We start from the raw sequence: 17,875 nt of genomic DNA, 5'->3' as shown, positions 1-17,875 counted from the left end.
TCGTCAGTGTGAGCATGTTGATGGATCATCAGTTCAGCAGAACCTTTATAGAAATTTCCAGTCTCGACATTTAAAATGTCTCTCCCCAGTGTGAACGCGCTGATGTCTCAGCAGGTGGGATGACTGAGCGAATCCCTTCCCACACTCAGAGCAGGTGAATGGTCTCTCCAGGGTGTGACTGCATGAATGAGCTTCCAGTTCAACTGGATAATTCAATCCCTTTCCACAGTCCCCATATTTACATGGTTTCTTCCCAGTGTGACTGTGCTTGTGTTTCGACAGGTCAGATGATCGGCTGAAACCTCGTCCACACACAGAACACGTGTACGGTTTCTCCCCACTGTGATCGCTGCTTTTGACTTTTATGTTCAAAATCTGGTGATATTCGGGTTACAATAAACTGGGCGACTCCTTCAGATCCCGACCTGATGTTTGCTTTGCATTTCACGGCTGCAAATCCTCCCCTTCTAACATCCTGTGAAATTGATTTAAAACAGAAAAAAAGAGTGTGAGAGAACTCACAAAAACACAAAGGCAGGTTGTGAAATGGAGCTGAAAGAATCTGGTAATTTATGGGGCCGGCACTAGGTAAAAGTGACCATGAAAGCTGCTGGATTGACGTACAACCCCAACTGGTTCATTAATGTCCTTCAGGGAAGGGAACCTGCCAACCAGTCTGGACATACACAAGAGTCTGCCCTCCATGGGAGGAAAGAGAGAGAGGGAGAGGGACGGGCAGAGAGAGGATTTTATATATTTACAGCTCGACCAGAATTTTGACAGAACCTCCCAAACCCCCCAACTTCCATCACCCAGAAGGACCAGGGTAGCAGGTATATGTGAACACCATCACCTCCAAGTCACACACCATCCTGACTTGTCTGACATCCAGTACTAGATAAACAGAAATTTCCTCCAATTAAATATTGGGAAGTCTGAAGCCATTGTCTTCAGTTCCTGCTGCAAACTCCACTCCCAAGCCACTAACTCAATCTCTCTCCTTGGCAACTGTCTGAGGCTAAACCAGACCATTCATAACCTTGGTGTAACATTTCACCCGAAGATGAGATTCCGTCTGCCTATCAGTGCCATCACTCAGACCGCCTATTTCCGCCTCAGTAACATCACCCGACTTCACCACTGCCTCAGCTCATCTGCCTCTGAAACTTACATCCATGTATTTGTTACCTCTCAACTTGACTATTCTAACACACTCCTGGCCGGCCTCCCACATTCTACCCTCTGTAAACTTGAGACCATCCAAAACTCTGCTGCCTGTGTCCTTACTCGGACCCAGTCCTGTTCACCCATCACCACTGTGCTCACTGGCCTACACAGGCTCCCAGTTAAGCAGAACCTCAATTTTAAAATCCTCATCCTTGTTTTCAAATCCCTCCATTCCCTCGCCCCTCACTATCTCTATAATCTCCTCCAGTCCTACAACCCTCCGAGAGATCAGGGCTCATCTAATTCTGACATCTTGAACATCCCTGATTTTCATTGCTCCACCACTGGTGGCCGTGTCTTCAGCTGCCAAGGCAATAACCTTTGGAAATCCCTCCCTAATCCTCTCCGCCTCTCTACCTCACCTTCCCTGATTCAGACACTGATTAAAACCCACCTCTCTGATCAAGCTTTTGGTCATCTGCCCTAATATCTCCTTATGTGGCTCAGTGTCAAATGTCGCTTTATGAACACTCCTGTGAAACGCCTTGGAACATTTTATTACATTAAAGGCGCTAAACAAATACAAGTTGTTGTTAACTTGGACATATATCACCGTTCCTTCATTATCACTGGGTGAAAATCCTGTAACTCCTTCCCTAACACCATTGTGGGAGCACCTTCACCACACAGACTGCAGCGGTTCAAGAAGGTGGTCCACCATCACCTTCTCAATGGGAAACTGGGGATTGGCAATATCTGCTGGTCTGGCTAGTGACACCCGAATCCCAGGAATGAAGTAAAAAAAAAATCCGTACAAGTAAAATGGATTAAAGGCCTCTACAGAGATACTTGTGACTAAAACAATACTCTTTTACATTGAGTGGTTGGTGTCTGTTTTGCAACCTCATCTCCCCTGGAATCTCCCTCCCTTGACAGTCTCACATTGGAAATTGCTGGGCCTGACTGGGCTCAAAAGCACTTGGGGTTAAACCCAGTACCTGCTCCTCCATCTCCACTCCAGATCAAACTGATGCAACAAAAAAGACCAGCACAGGAGGTCAGGGACCGACTTCCACATCCAACACCCACCCCGATACAAACCAGCTCTCAACTGGTCCATCTGTATTTCTCGCAACAGTTCTATAAGCAACGCCTGCAATAAAACAAAAACAAAATACTGCAGATGCTGGAAATTTGAAATAAAAGGGGAAAATGCTGGAAATACTCAACAGGTCAGGCAGCATCTGTGCAGAGAGAAACAAGAGTAACATTTCAGGCGCATCGAGCTATCGCAGCCTGCAACTGAGTGGGAGAAGGAGGAAGAATGAGGAGAGGCAACATAGTCCAACACTCACAGCAACCTGCAATCCACCGACATTACCGGGATAGGGAGACAGAGTTTAGAAACACTCAGCAACACGACTCCAGTAAAGGATCCCAGGAGGAAAAGGGGGAGCAGTGTGTGTACCTGCCCTGATATCCCCCTCCCCAGGCCTGTCAGTCAAACCCCCCACTCCTCCCAGTCCACAGCTCAGCCTAGCAGCTTCCTGCACCTTGAGCCAGCCCTGCCCAGGTATGGCCCAGTCCAAGAGGAGTCTTTGTGGAAGCAGGGAGTGGGGGAGGGGGGACCTCCTGCCCTGTGCTGTGTCCCAAATGGTCCCTCCCCTCCCCCAAACCCCTTTATAACTGAGCTCAGTTTCCTTTAAAATTTTGTCCTTTGATGTTAAGTTTATTAATCCTTAGTTCCTTCCAAACAGCTGGAACTCTGGCGGCCGTTAACCCCGGGCCTGTCACCGGGAGAAGCCCCGCAGCTGCCGCCCTGCTTGGTGTAAACATGGGACCGAGATCTTCTTATTGGGGGTGTCGAGGCCTGCACCAGGTATATCTGAAGCCTCCCCGCTCACCAACCAACTCCATTCCTATCCTGCCCTCGGCTGTTTCTGACCCGCTGCGGATCTGACATGACTGCCTCTATCCAGCTCCAGCACCCGCACTGCCTCTGCTCCAATCACTGCCTGGCACCGGGCCTGCGTAGAGGCTCCTGTAGTGAGGATAGGGTACATTCTGACTGCCAGGGAATGCTGGGTAACAGCTCCACCATTGAAAGCCCATATTGTGAATAGAAAATGATGGTTCAGTGATTTGACTGGCATATTTTTTTATTCGTTCACGGGATGTGGCCGTCGCTGGCTAGGCCAGCATTTATTGCCCATCCCCAATTGCCCTGGAAAGGTGGTGGTGAGTTGCCTTCTTGAACCACTGCAGTCCATGTGGGTTAGGTACACCTACAGTGCTGTTAGGAAAGGAGTTCTTGGATTTTGACCCAGCAACAGTGAAGGAACGGCGATATAGTTGCAAGTCAGGATAATGTGTGTCTTGGAGGGGAACTTCCCGTTGGTGGTGTTCCCATGCATCTGCTGCTCTTGTCCTTCTAGGTGGTAGAGGTCGCAGGTTTGGAAAGTGCTGTCAAAGGAGCCTTGGTGCGTTGCTGCAGTGCATCTTATAGATGATACGTACTGCTGCCACTGTGCGTCAGTGGTGGAGGGAGTGAATGTTTGTAGATGGGGTGCCAATCAAACGGGCTGTTTTGTCCTGGATGGTGTCGAGCTTCTTGAGTGTTGTTGGAACTGCACCCATCCAGGCAAGTGGAGAGTATTCCATCACACTCCTGACTTGTGCCTTGTAGATGGTGGACAGGCTTTGGGGAGTCAGGATGTGAGTTACTGCAGTCAGTCATCTGCTAAACTTTCAAGTTTATTTGTTCAATGTTCATAGACAAATGAAAACCAAAAGTAGAACAGCATGGGAAGCTGTAGGGCCTTAAAATGAACTTGGTCCCATTTAAAGCTACAATGCACAAACTACCAATGCAAACTAAAGTCCAAATGTAGACTTGAAAAATGTTTTTTTGTTCAACAGAAACAAGAGCGAGACAAACATTGAAGGCAATGCAGAGAAGAGCCACATGGCTGCTCCGAGTCCGAGTGTCAGAGGGTTGAGTTTGAGGAAAGACTGTCCGAGAGGCAATCTTAGTGGCACATAAGATAGTTACGGAAATGATAAATAAGGAATATTATTTTTTAAAAGAAATTGTAAGTGTAGGACGAGAAGACTAGGCCAAACTAGTATAAGATAAATTTAGTTAGGACTGATCGCACAAAGTTCATCACACAAATTGATCAACATATAAAATGGATTTCCAGATAAAGCACTGGAGGGGAAAATCCTGGGTATTGTTTAAAAAACAAATTGGGGGACGGGAGAAATCTTGAAGCCAGATATTTAATTAATAGTCAATTAATAGAGAAATCAAGTGATGGCTTTCATAAACTCCTTTACACTGGGATCTGGGGCTGCACTCGGTGTTTGTGAACTGTGTCTTGCCCCGGGGTTTATAAACCTGCTCCCTCCAGCCTCCTCTTCCATTTCCCACACATTTTTTCTAATTCCTTCCCAGAAGCATGATATAGTTCCCCTTGTCCTCACCTTCCACTCCACCAGCCTCTACATTCAACACATCATCCTCCATCATCTCCCACACCTCCAGTGTGATGCCACCACCACCAAAAACATCTTCCCCTTCCCTTTCAGTATTCTGGAGGGACCATTCCTTCCGTGACACACAGGTCTGAACCTCTATCACATCCAACGCCCCATCCCCCTCCCATGCAAGCACAGGAGATGTAAAACCTGCCCTTTTGCCTCCTCCCATCTCACTGTCCAAGGCCCCAAACACCCCCTTAAGATGAAACAACAATTTACTTGCACTTCTTTCAAGTTAGTATACTCTATTCACTGCTCATGTTGCAGTCTCCTCCGAAATGGGGAGATAAAAGCAGATTAAGTGACCGCTTTTCAGAACATCTCTGTTCAGAATGCAGTGTGACCCTGAGCTTCTGATTGCCTGTCATTTTAATTCTCCACCTTGCTCCCATGCTGATCTTTCTGTCCTCAGCCTCCTACACTGTTCTAATGAAGCTCAACTGAAGCTTGAGGAACAGCACCTCAGTTTTCAATTAGGCACTTTACAGCCTCCCAGACTCAATATTGAGCTCAACAGTTTCAGATCATAATCACCACATCCAGTTTTTCAGAGAGCAGTTGTTGGGAATGGTTCTGCTATTCACATTTAAACCTCATCTGGACACATCATCTATTTACTAGTACCATTACCATCTGCTTTTGCCTTGTACCATCCTCCCTTTCCCATTCTCTTCTGTTCTTTCCTCTCCCTCTTTCTCTGTCTCTGTACTTGCTTAAAACCTGTTGCATCATCTCTAACTTTTTCCAGTTCTGATGAAAAGACCCACCTGACCTGCTGAATATTTCCAGCAGTTTCTGTTTTTATTTCAGATTTCCATCATCTGCAGTATTTTGCTTTTGGTTTAAAAGATCAGTTCTGAGTTACAAGGGGCCTAAACCTGGGGCCTTTCTGTTACAATTGTGTAGGACGTAAACAGTAACCTTAACAGTAACACTTACCAGCACCTTGAGGAGAGATGGTGAGACAGCCCCTGAGTGCAGAGTGAGAATAAAATCAATGTCTTTAAATCTTTTCCTTCTAATACCCTGTGAAAGGAGTTTATAAAATTAATCACTTTCGGTACAGGATAGAAATTCAGAAAAGACAATTCTAGTATCTATGGAATATTTTTTCCTCTCCTGTTCCTCCAAAGCTGGAAATCCCCATCCCACACACTCTCTCTCCTCCCTGTGCTGAAATCCAATTCCATGGCACCATTTCTTTCCTCTAATGCCAGTTTTTTCCCCTCCCTCTACTCTGGCTGGGTTCAGTTCTCCAGCCCCGATGTGCAAAGTGAGAATAAAGCCAAGTCAATGATTTTTTCCCCCAAATTACTGGGACCCTGAAGCCCCGCCCACTCTGTGATATCACCAAAATGACGACGCATGTGCTCTGCCCCTCGCTCAAGCAAGATGGCGGCCCACCAAACACCTTCCTTTCCAAAGAGGTGGGCCTGGTCCCAGGAAAAAAAACCCGGAGCTGCAATCGGGGGACCCGGAGCTTCTTATTCGGGTCTTACGACCTACACAAACTGTTTCTGAAGCCTCCCTACGCACCACCAGCTCCATTCCTCCCCTGCACCCTCCGAATCTAACCTGCTGCAAAAACAGCTCCAGCACTCGCACTGAGCTGATCACAATGACACTGCGCATGCTCCTGATGCAGTTCCGCACTGTGTATGCGGGACCTACAGAGTGAATAGGATATATTCACATCCGCCAGGAATGCTGGGTATAAAATCCGCCATTGAAACCTCTCATTAGCGAACAGAAAATGTTTTTCTGCCATCAAATTGAGATGAAACGAACAAATTCCTCATACAGAAGCTGAATTACATTGGCGCTGTTTGATTGTTGAGCCCTGGATGTAATTACTAACAGCTTTGGGTATACTTGCCTGAGCGGGCGTGCAATGAAGTCTCTCCAGACTGATCCTCTGACTGTCTGATGAGAAGAGATGAGTACACTAGTCCCATATTCAATCGAGTTTGCAAGAATTCGATGTGATCTCATTGAACAAAATATGCCACACTTAGCAACCTGATGTCATCTTTAAAATGCTTAGACAGAAACATTAAGTCGCACATTTCGATTAAGATTACATCAGACATAGAGTCATTTACGGCACAGAAGGAGGCCATGCGCCCCATCGAGTCCATGCCGGCTCTCCATGGAGCTCTGCTGTCAGTCCTACTCCCCAGCTCGGTATCCTTAGCCCTGCAAGTCTATTTCTCCCTGGTGGCCATCCAACTTCTTCTTGAAGTCATTGATTGTCTTTGCTTTCACCTCCCTTGTGGGCAGCGAGTTCCAGGTCATCACCCGCTGCATAAAAAAGGGCTTCCTCATGGAGAGATAGAAAGAAAGAGAGAGACAAATGGACTGGGAGTGAAAGTGAGAAAGAGAAAGAACATACAAATATGAATATATAAATTAGGAGCAGGAGTAGGCCATTCAGCCCCTTGGGTCTGCTCCGTCATTTGATAAGACGATGGCTGACCTGGTTGTGGTGTCAATTCCACTTTCCTGTCTGCTCCCCATAACCTTTGACTCACTTGTCAATCAAGAATCTGCCTAACTCAGTCTTTAACAACTCCAGTGGATACAGACCCAACCTGTCCAACATTTTCTCATAAGGTAACCCCTTCAACCCAGGAATCAGTCGGGTGAACCTTCTCTGAACTGCTTCTAATGCAATTATATCATTTCTTAAGTAAGGAAACCAAAATAGTATGCAGTACTCCAGATGTGGTCTCACCAACGCCCTGCATAACTGTAGTAAAGCTTTACTTTTACATCTCATTCTCCTTACAATAAACTGCAACATTCCAATTGTCTTGATCACTAGCTTTACCGGCATAATAGTTTTTTGTGAATTATGTTCCCGGACACCCAGGTCCTTCTGTGCTGCAGAGTTCTGCAATCTGTCTCCATTTAAATAATATACTGTTTTTCTATTCTTCCTGCCAAAGTGGACAAGTTCACATTTTCCCACATTATACTCCATCTACCAAATTTTTGCCCACTCATTTAACCTATCTATATCACTTTGTAGACTGTTTATGCCCTCTTCACAACTTACTCTCCTACCTATCATTGTGTCATCAGCAAATTTAGCAATCATAAATTTGGTCCCTTCACCAAGTCATTGATAGGGATTGTAAATAATTGAGGCCCCAGCACTGATCCTTGTGGAACTCCACTAGTTACAGCTTGCCAACCTGAAAATGACCCATTTATACCTACTATCTGTTTCCTGTTAGCCAGCCATTCCTCTATCCATGCTGATATATTACCCCCTACACCATGCGCTCTTATCTTGTCTGCCTTTGATGTGGCAGCTTATCACATGCCTTTTGGCAGTCAAAGTACACCACATCTATAGGTTCCCGTTTATCCAGCTTGCTTGTTGCTTTCTCAAAGAACTCTAATAAACTGGTCGAACAAGACTATGGTTACTCTGCCTGAACAGAGTTTCTAAGTGCCCTGCTATAACCTCCTTAATAATAGATTTTAGCATTTTCCCAATGACAGATGTTAGGCTAACTGACCCCTATTTTCCTCCTTCTATCTCCGTCCTTTCCTGAATAGAGGAGTTGCATTCGCTATTTTCCAATCCGATGGGATCTTTCCAGAATCTAAGGAATTTTGGAAAATTACAACCAATGCATCTACTATCTCAGAAACTATTTCTTTTAAGACCCCACGATGCAGGCCATCAGGTCCTCAGGACTTGTCAGCCTTCAGTTGTAATAGTTTTTTCAGAAACCTTTCCCTGATGATTGTAATTCTTTTAAGTTCCTCCCTCCCTTTCATGTCCTGATTTATAAGTATTTCTGGGATGTTATTTCTGTTTTCAACTGTGAAGACAGATACAAAATATCTGTTCAACGCTTCCATTTCCTTATTTCCCACTATTAATTACCCAGACTCTCTCTCTGGAGGACCAACGCTCACTTTAGTTACTCTTTTCTGTTGTAAATACTTGTAGAAACTCTTCCTATCTGTTTTTTATATTTCTAGCTGGCTTTCTCTCATACCCTAATTTCTCCCTCCTTATTTTTTTCATCATCCTTTGCTGGTTTAAAATTCTGTCCAATCTTCTGACCTACCACCAATCTTTGCAGTATTGCATGCTTTTTTTTTCAATTTAATATTATCCTTAACTTCCTTAGTTAGCTACGGGTGGTGCATCCTTCTCATAGAGTCTTTCTTTCTCACTGGAATGTACCTTTGCTGAGTGTTATGAAATATCTCCTTAAAAGTCTGCCACTGCATCTGTAATGTCTACCTTTTAACCTGATTTCCCAGTTCACTTCATATCCTTGTAATTGCCTTTATTTAAGTTTAAAGCACTAGGCTTAGACCCACACTCTCACCCTCAAACTGAATGTGAAATTCAATCATGTTATGATCACTGCTACCTAGAGGCTCCTTTACTATGAGGAGATTAATTAATCCTATCTCATTGCACATTACAAGATCTAGAATAGCCTGCACTCTGTTTTTTTCTAGAATGTACTGCTGTAGGAAATTGTCCCAAATACACTCCATGAAATCATCTTCCAGGCTACCTTTACCAATCTGAATTGTCCAATCGATATGTCGATTAAAATCACCCATGATTACTGCAGTGACTTTCTTACAGGCCCACATTTTTCTTCCTGTATACTCTGTCCTACAATTTAGCGACTGTTAGAAGGCCTATAAACTACTCCCACAAATGACTTCTTACCTTTACTATTTCTTTTCTCTACCCAAACTAATTCTGCATCTTTATCTTTAGAACTAAGGTCATCTCTCACTATTGTCCTAATGACATCCTTAATTAATAGAGCTATCCCATCATCTTTTCCTAGCTTCCTGTCCTTCTGAAATGTCAAATACCCTTGAATATTCAAGTCCCAGCCTGGGTCACCTTACAGCCATGTCTCTGTAAATGGTTATCTGGTCATACATATTTATTTATATTTATGCTGACAATTTATCCATTTTGTCATGAATATTGCACGCATTCAGATACAGAGACTTTAGTCCTGTCTTTTTACTGTTTTTGCAAACTCTGGCCTTATCTGCTGGTGCACTCCTAAATTTGTACTCCATGTCTCTTCTTTCCATGCTGTGATTATCATTACCCTTATTGCTAACTTGCCCTCTTGCCTTCTCCTCTCTCTCTCAATTATCACATCTTCTCTCACTTTTGATCCCTTGTCCCCACTATTTAGTTTAAAGCCATCTCTGCTGCCCTAGTGATATGACTTACCAGAACACTGGTCCCAGTACAGTTCAGGTGAAGACGTCCCAATGGTGCAGCTACCACGTACTAGTGCCATTGCCCCATGAATCGAAACCCATTTCTCCCACACCAATCTTTGAGCCACACATTCATCTCTCTAATCTTATTTACCAAATTTGCTCATGGCTCAGGTAATAATCCAGAGATTATTACTTTTCTGTTTTTTATTTAAATTTAACCGCTAGCTGCTCAGACTCCATAAGCAGAACGGCTTTCCTCGTCCTATCTAAATCATTGGTGCCTACGTGGACCACGGCAAATGGATCTTCCCCCTCCCACTGAAAGTTCCACTCCAGCCCTGAGCAGATGTCCCGAACCCTGGAACCGGGCAGGCAACACAGCCTTCTGGTCTCTGGCTCTCAGCTACAGAGAAATGTGTCTATCCCCCTGACTGTACTGTCTCCTATTACCACTACATTCCTATTTACCACACCAGCTTGAATGGCTTCCCATAACAGAGTGTCATGGTCAGTTTGCTCATCCACCCTGCAGCACCTGCTGGCATCCAAATAAGCTGAAATAACCTCAAACCTTTTGGACAGAGATGCAACATCAATAAGAATTTAGGCAAATAGAATTAGGGGAGTCAGGAACAGAGAGAGACAGAGATAAAGAGGCAGAGAGAGAAATACACAGATAAGGTAGGTGGAGGTAACTGACTCTGGTTTATACTGAAAAGTCAGCATGGATTTCTTAAGGGAAAATCATGTTTAACTAATTTGCTGGAGTTTTTTGAGGAGGTAATAGAAAGGGTTGATGAGGGCAATGCTGTTGATGTGGTGTACATGGACTTTCAAAAGGAATTTGATACAATTCCACTCAACAGATGTGAGCAAACCTGTAGCTCATGGAATAAAAGGGACGGTAGGAACATGGATACAAAACTGGCTGAGTGACAGGAAACAAAGAGTAGTGGTTAATGGATTTTTTGGGGCAGGAGGAAAGCTTGCAGTGGAGTTGCCCAGGGATCAATGATGGGACCCTTGCTTTTCCTGATCTATATTAATGACCTCGACCTTGAGGTACAGGGCACGCTTTCAAAGTTTGCTGATGATACGAAACTTGGAAGCATTGTCGACTGTGAGGAGGATAGTGTAGAACTTTAAACGGACATAAACAAGTTGGTGGAATGAGCAGACAGATGGCAGATGAAGTTCAATGCAGAGAAATGTGAGGTGATTCATTTTGGTAAGAAGAACATGGAGAGATAATCTATAGAATAAAGGGCACAATTCTAAAGGGGGTTCAGGAGCAGGGGGACATAGGTGTATATGTGCATAAGTCACTGAAGGTGGCAGGACAGGTTGAGAGAGCAGTTAATAAAGCATACAATATCCTGGGCTTTATTAAAAGAGACATAGAGTACAAGAGCAAGGAAGTTATGTTGAACTAATATAAGACACTAGTTCGGCCTCAGCTGGAGTGTTGCATCCAATTCTGGGCGCTGTAGTTGAGGAAAGGTGTGAGGGCACTGGAGAGAATACAGAAGAGATTCACGAGAATGGTTCCAGGAATGAGGAATTTCAGTTATGACGATAGATTGGAGAGGTTAGGACTGTTTTCCTTGGAGAAGAGAAGGCAGAGAGGTGATTTGATAGAGGTATTGAAAATCATGAAGGGCCTGCACAGAGTAGATAGAGAGAAACTGTTCCCACTCGTGAAAGGATCGAGAACGAGAGGGCACAGATTTAAATATTTGGTAACAGCAGAAAAAGTGTCATGAGGAAAAAAAAAATTCACACAGCGAGTGGTTCAGGTCTGGAATGTGCTGCCTGAGAGTGTGGTGTAGGCAGGTTCAATTGAAGCATTCAAAAGGCCATTAGACAGTTATATGAAAAGGAAGAATGTGCAGGGTTATGGGGAGAAGGCAGGGGAATGAGACTGAGGGAATTGCTCTTTCAGAGAGCCAGTACAGACACGATGGGCCAAATGGCCTCCTTTTGCACTGTAACAATTCTGTGATTCTGGTTTGTGTTTGGATGTTTCTGGAGATTGTCTGTGTAACTGACAGAGGGACTCTTGCTGCACTGTTTTGTTTTAAAAATTCCTGCCTTGTCTTTTAATCAATTCCCACCTGAAACAGATTTATCTGGCTCTGATCTCATTGCTGTTTGTGGGATCTTGCTGTGCAGAATTTTACTGCTGCATTCCTTACAATACACCAGTTACCATTGACTGGAAAGCACTCATCAGGGCTTGAAATTAAGGTCATTAACTTGAACCCATTATGTTTACTGACTAATGTTTGTGTTTTAGGCAGTGCGATGGTTAAATGACATGAGCAGCAGCCACTTTAATTCAGTAACTTTCACGACTCCTCAGATACTGATGAAGTCCATGTCCACATGTAGCGAGTCCTGGACAACATTCAGCCTTGGGATGACAAGTGGCAAATAACATTCATGCCACACAAGTGCCAGGCAATAATGATCTCCAACAACTGAGAATCTAACCATCTCCCCTTGACATTCAACAGTATTATCATCGCTGAATCCCCACTATCAACATCCTCGGGGTTACTATTGACCAGAGGCTTAACTGGACCAGTCATATAAATACTGTGGCTACAAGAGCAGGTCAGAGGCTGGTATTTCTGTGGCGAATAACTCACCTCCTGACTCTCCAAAGCTTGTCTAGCATCTACAAGGCACAAGTCAGGAGTGTGATGGAATACTCTCCACTTGCATGGATGGGTGCAGCTCCAGCAACACTCAAGACGTTTGAGACCATCCAGGACAGAGCAACCCACTTGATCAGTACCCCATTTACCACCTTAAACACTCACTCCCTCCACCACTGATGCACAGTGGCAGCAATGTGTACCATGTACAAAATGCACTGCAGCAACGCATGAACAGTCCTTTGACAGTACCTTCCAAGCCTACGAAGTCTACCACCTGGAGGGACAAGAGCAGCAGATGCATGGGAACACCACCACCTGCAAGTTCCTGTCCAAGCCACACACCATCCTGACTTGGAAATATATCGCTGTTCCTTTACCGTCACTTAATCAAAATCCTGCAACTCCCTTCCTAACAGCACGGTGGGAGTACTCGGACTAGACGGACTGCAGTGGTTCAAGAAGGCAGCTCACCACCACCTTCTCAAGGGCAATAGGGATGGGCGATCTTGCTGTGCACAAATTGCCTTCAACATTTCGGACTTTGCAACAATGCCTGTGTTTCAAAAAATAATTAATTGTCTAATTCCACAGTGTCAGGAGTGCTTTCACAAAGTTTGGTATAATTCCTGAATAATGCTTGTGCTTTAGTCAGTGAGATGAATTATGAGCTTTACAGGCAGCCATTTTAACTCATCTCCCTGTCTAATTCCCCCCTCCCTGTGAACAGACCCTGTCTAATTCCCCCTCCCTGTGAACAGACCCTGTCTAATTCCCCTCTGTGAACAGACCCTATCTAGTTCCCCCCTCCCTGTGAACAGACCCTGTCTAATTCCCCCTCCCTGTGAACAGACCCTGTCTAAATCCCCCCTCCCTGTGAACAGACCCTGTCTAAATCCCCCCTCCCTGTGAACATACCCTGTCTAAATCCCCCCTCCCTGTGAACATACCCTGTCTCATCTCCCCTCCCTGTGAACAGACCCTGTCTAATTCCCCCCTCCCTGTGAACAGACCCTGTCTAATTCCCCCCTCCCTGTGAACAGACCCTGTCTAGTTCCTCCCTCCCTGTGAACAGACCTGGTCTACTTCTTTAACCTTCTTCAATTCCTGTCCAGATGAGCAGCTGTGAATCTATAAAATATACCAAATGCAAAATATCTCCGCACCCCTTTTTTTAATTCATTCATGGGATGTGGGCATCGCTGGCCAGGCCAGCATTTATTGCTCATCCCTAATTGCCCTTGAGAAGGTGGTGGTGAGCTGCCTTCTTGAACCGCTGCAGTCCATGTGAGGTAGGTACACCCACACTGCTGTTAGGAAGGAAGTGCCAGGATTTTGACCCAGCGACAGTGAAGAAATGGCGAGATAGTTCCAAGTCAGGATGGTGTGCGACTTGGAGAGGAACTTGCAGATGGTGGTGTTCCCATGCATTTGCTGCCCTTGTCCTTCTAGTTGGTAGAGGTTGCGGGTTTGGAAGGTGCTGTCTAAGGAGCCTTGGTGCATTGCTGCAGCGCATCTTGTAGATGGTACACACTGCTGCCACTGTGCATCGGTGGTGGAGGGAGTGAATGTTTGTAGATGGGGTGGCCATTCTAGCGGGCTGCTTTGTCCTGGATGGTGTCGAGCGTCTTGAGTGTTGTTGGATCTGCACCCATCCAGGCAAGTGCAGAGTATTCAATCACACTCCTGCACCTTTAATTCCTGTCTAGCCAAACAGATGGGTGTACATAGAGCAAGGACACGCAGAGGCGCACTGGCGTTCTGTCCCTTCAAACACAATATGATCCCAGCCCAGACATATCCATCACTGCAGAAAGATGTTTCTCCTTCCCCCCCCCAGACCCCATCAGTACATTGGGAATCAAAACCTGAGCTTGGTGGCCTTCCCCCTGAACAGGGAACAGACATACCGAAGCATTGATTGGCTCAGGAACAGATTGGCAGTGGCCATTCAGTCCTTCAATCCTGTTCCACTATTTCTAATCTGTCCCTCACCTTCATTTGCCGAAAAGAGAGACGCACAAATCATCCTCCCTCTCATTTGCTACAACATCGCTCTCCGCTTCAACCACTGCGCATGCTCAGCTCTCACCTCCCGCCCACCCGACTGATTTACAGCGGCTGCGACCAATGGGAACATCGGGGTGGGGACTGGAGGACCAGGCGGGTTGACGGTCCTCCAACCAATCGGAGCAAGTGACTTGGCAAGCGGCGGGGGGTGCGGGCGGCCCCACCACTCCCTCGTCGCCCTCCAGCCGCGCCCCCTCTTGCTATTGGTCCGAAACTGCCGTCAATCAACTGACGTTGGCAGCTGTCTGGGCTGGCGGGATGCCTTAATTACCTCTTCCCTCAAGGCTGCAAGGTTACAAATTAAGAGCAGGAGTGTTGCAAGGATCAGTGCTGTGGCTCAGCTATTTACAACTTATTAATGATTTAGATGAAGAGACAGAGAGTAATGTATTGATGATACAAAGGTCAGAGTGCAGGAGGTGGCCTCATGGAAAATTTGAGCATGGAGAGGGCAAATTGCATGATAGAATTGAAGAATGCACTGCCTGAGGGTGTGGTGGAGGCAGATTTAATCACAGCTTTCAAAAGAGAAATGGATAAGCACCTGAAGATAAATAAAATTTAGCAGAGCTACAGGGAAAAGGTGGGGGTGTGGAACTAGTTGATTCGATGGGCCAAATGGCCTCCTTTTGTGCTGTAAGCATTCCATGATTCTATGAATAGTTACAGCACAGAAGCCTTGCAATATTTTCTTCAAATAATTATCCAATCCCCTCTTGAAAACCTCAGTTAAAAATGCCTCCACCGCACTCTAAGACATTGCATTCCAGATAATGACTGGCTGCATAAAAGCATTTTTCCTCATATCATCTCTGGTTCTTTAGCCAATCACCTTAAATTGGAGTCCTCTGGTTCTCGATCCTTCTGCCAATCTGAATGCTGGATTAAGGCTCCACTCTCTGAGGAGGCATGAGTTCGAGTTTGTTATTTAATTTATTGACAAGTTGTACTTAAAGCCTTTCATAATTTAAGTTCTGTTATTTTGTGGATTTACTGTAATTTAAGATTAGCATTTGGCTCAGAATGGAACCCACGTCTCCACTGTGAGAAGTGATATTTCTCCCGTGAACTTTGATGCTCAACCTTATACACAATGCAAGCCCCCGGCCTCTAAAATTTATTTATCCATTTTGTTAATACAAGAGCAATAATGCGGTTAAATAAACAGCAAACTGAAACTGGTGGTGGATATGGAATTAATCCGAAAATTCTGGAAACACTCCATAGGACTCGGAAATACCTGCGCAGAAACAAACAAAGGGATAATGTTCCAGATCGATAAGCTCATCAGAACGGAAGATTTGCAGCACAGCTTCAAGATATCGAAAGTTGCCTTCCAAACTTTGAGAGTTTCAAAGGCAAGAAGCTAGCATCACACTTAAAGAGAGAAAGGGCCCATATGGGGAGTAAACCCACGACCTTGGTGTTATTTGTACCAGGCTCTAACCAGCTGAACTAACAGGCCACTACAAGAACTGAACATCGGAAAACGCAATGCATCTTTCCCTTACAGCTTTATGTTTTCAAAATGTACTTAAAAGCCATGAAATGTATTATTTAATGAGGTAACAGGGAAAATTGATGAGAGTAGCAGTTGTCTGGTTGATGTGGATATGGACTTTCAAAAGGGGTCATCAACAGTGCTGTTAAGTGCCAGTTAAACAACATCAAGCTGCTCACTGATGCTCAGTTTGGGTTCTGCCAGGGCCAGTCAGCTCCTGACTTCATTACAGCCTTGGTCCAAACAAAGACTAAAGAGTTGAAATTAAGAGGTGAGGTGAGAGTGTTTGCCTTTGACATCAAGGCAGCATTTGACCGAGCGTGGCATCAATAAACCCTGGCAAAATTGAAGTCAATGGGAATCGGGGGGAAAACTCTCCACTGGTTGGAGTCATACCTAGCACAAAGGAAGATGGTTGTGGTTGTTGGAGATCAATCATCTCAGCCCCAGAACATTGTTGCGGCAGTTCCTCAGGGTAGTGTCCTAGGCCCAACCATCTTCAGCTGCTTCATCCATGACCTTCCTTCCATCATAAGGTCAGAAGTGGGGATGGTCGCTGATGTATGTTCAGTACCATTTATGACTGCTCATATACTGAAGCAGTCCGTGTCCATATGTAGCGACATCTGGACAACATTCAAGCTTGGGCTGATAGGTGCAAGTAACATTTGCACCACATAAGTGCCAAGCAATATCAATGTCCAAAAAGACAAAATATAATCATCTCCCCTTGATGTTCAGTGGCATTACAAAGAACAAAGAACAAAGATAATTACAGCACAGGAACAGGCCCTTCGGCCCTCCAAGCCTGCGCCGATCCAGATCCTCTCTCTAAACATGTCGCCTATTTTCTAAGCCTCTGTATCTCTTTTCTTCCTGCCCATTCATGTATCTGTCTAGATACATCTTAAAAGACTCCATCGTGCCCGCATCTACCACCTCCGCTGGCAATGCGTTCCAGGTGCCCACCACCCTCTGCGTAAAGAACTTTCCACGCATATCCCCCCTAAACTTTTCCCCTTTCACTTTGAACTCGTGTCCTCTAGTAATTGAAACCCCCACTCTGGGAAAAAGCTTCTTGCTATCCACCCTGTCTATACCTCTCATGATTTTGTACACCTCAATCAGGTCCCCCCTCAACCTCCGTCTTTCTAATGAAAATAATCCTAATCTACTCAACCTCTCTTCATAGCTAGCGCCCTCCATACCAGGCAACATCCTGGTGAACCTCCTCTGCACCCTTTCCAAAGCATCCACATCCTTTTGAGAATGTGGCGACCAGAACTGTACGCAGTATTCCAAATGTGGCCGAACCAAAGTCCTATACAACTGTAACATGACCTGCCAACTCTTGTACTCAATGCCCCGTCCGATGAAGGAAAGCATGCCGTATGCCTTCTTGACCACTCTATTTACCTGCGTTGCCACCTTCAGGGAACAGTGGACCTGAACACCCAAATCTCTCTGGACATCAATTTTCCCCAGGACTTTTCCATTTACTGTATAGTTCACTCTTGAATTGGATCTTCCAAAATGCATCACCTCGCATTTGCCCTGATTGAACTCCATCTGCCATTTCTCTGCCCAACTCTCCAATCTATCTATATTCTGCTGTATTCTCTGACAGTCCCCTTCACTATCTGCTACTCCACCAATCTTAGTGTCGTCTGCAAATTTGCTAATCAGTCCACCTATACTTTCC

At 45.2% G+C, this 17,875-nt stretch overlaps 2 protein-coding genes across 2 annotated transcripts in view; one reads left to right on the top strand and one right to left on the bottom strand.

Annotated features, from left to right (window-relative positions):
* The window catches only part of LOC137349215 (zinc finger protein 436-like), a 90,308-nt gene that overhangs the window by 3,137 nt on the left and 69,296 nt on the right, over positions 1–17,875 (bottom strand). The window contains exons 4-5 of the mRNA XM_068014684.1: positions 1,134–1,140; positions 78–165 (exon numbers count right to left, since the gene is read on the bottom strand). Of these exons, the coding sequence (XP_067870785.1) occupies positions 78–165; positions 1,134–1,140 (95 nt within the window). The remainder of the gene's footprint in view (positions 1–77; positions 166–1,133; positions 1,141–17,875) is intronic.
* Positions 1–17,875, top strand: part of LOC137349233 (zinc finger protein 850-like) — a 113,255-nt gene that overhangs the window by 59,434 nt on the left and 35,946 nt on the right. The gene's annotated exons all lie outside the window — the stretch shown is intronic.

This window comes from Heterodontus francisci, chromosome 34 (assembly GCF_036365525.1).
Source record: "Heterodontus francisci isolate sHetFra1 chromosome 34, sHetFra1.hap1, whole genome shotgun sequence".
Classification (NCBI taxonomy): Eukaryota; Metazoa; Chordata; class Chondrichthyes; order Heterodontiformes; family Heterodontidae; genus Heterodontus; species Heterodontus francisci.
This window is presented reverse-complemented; position numbering and strand designations above follow the sequence as displayed.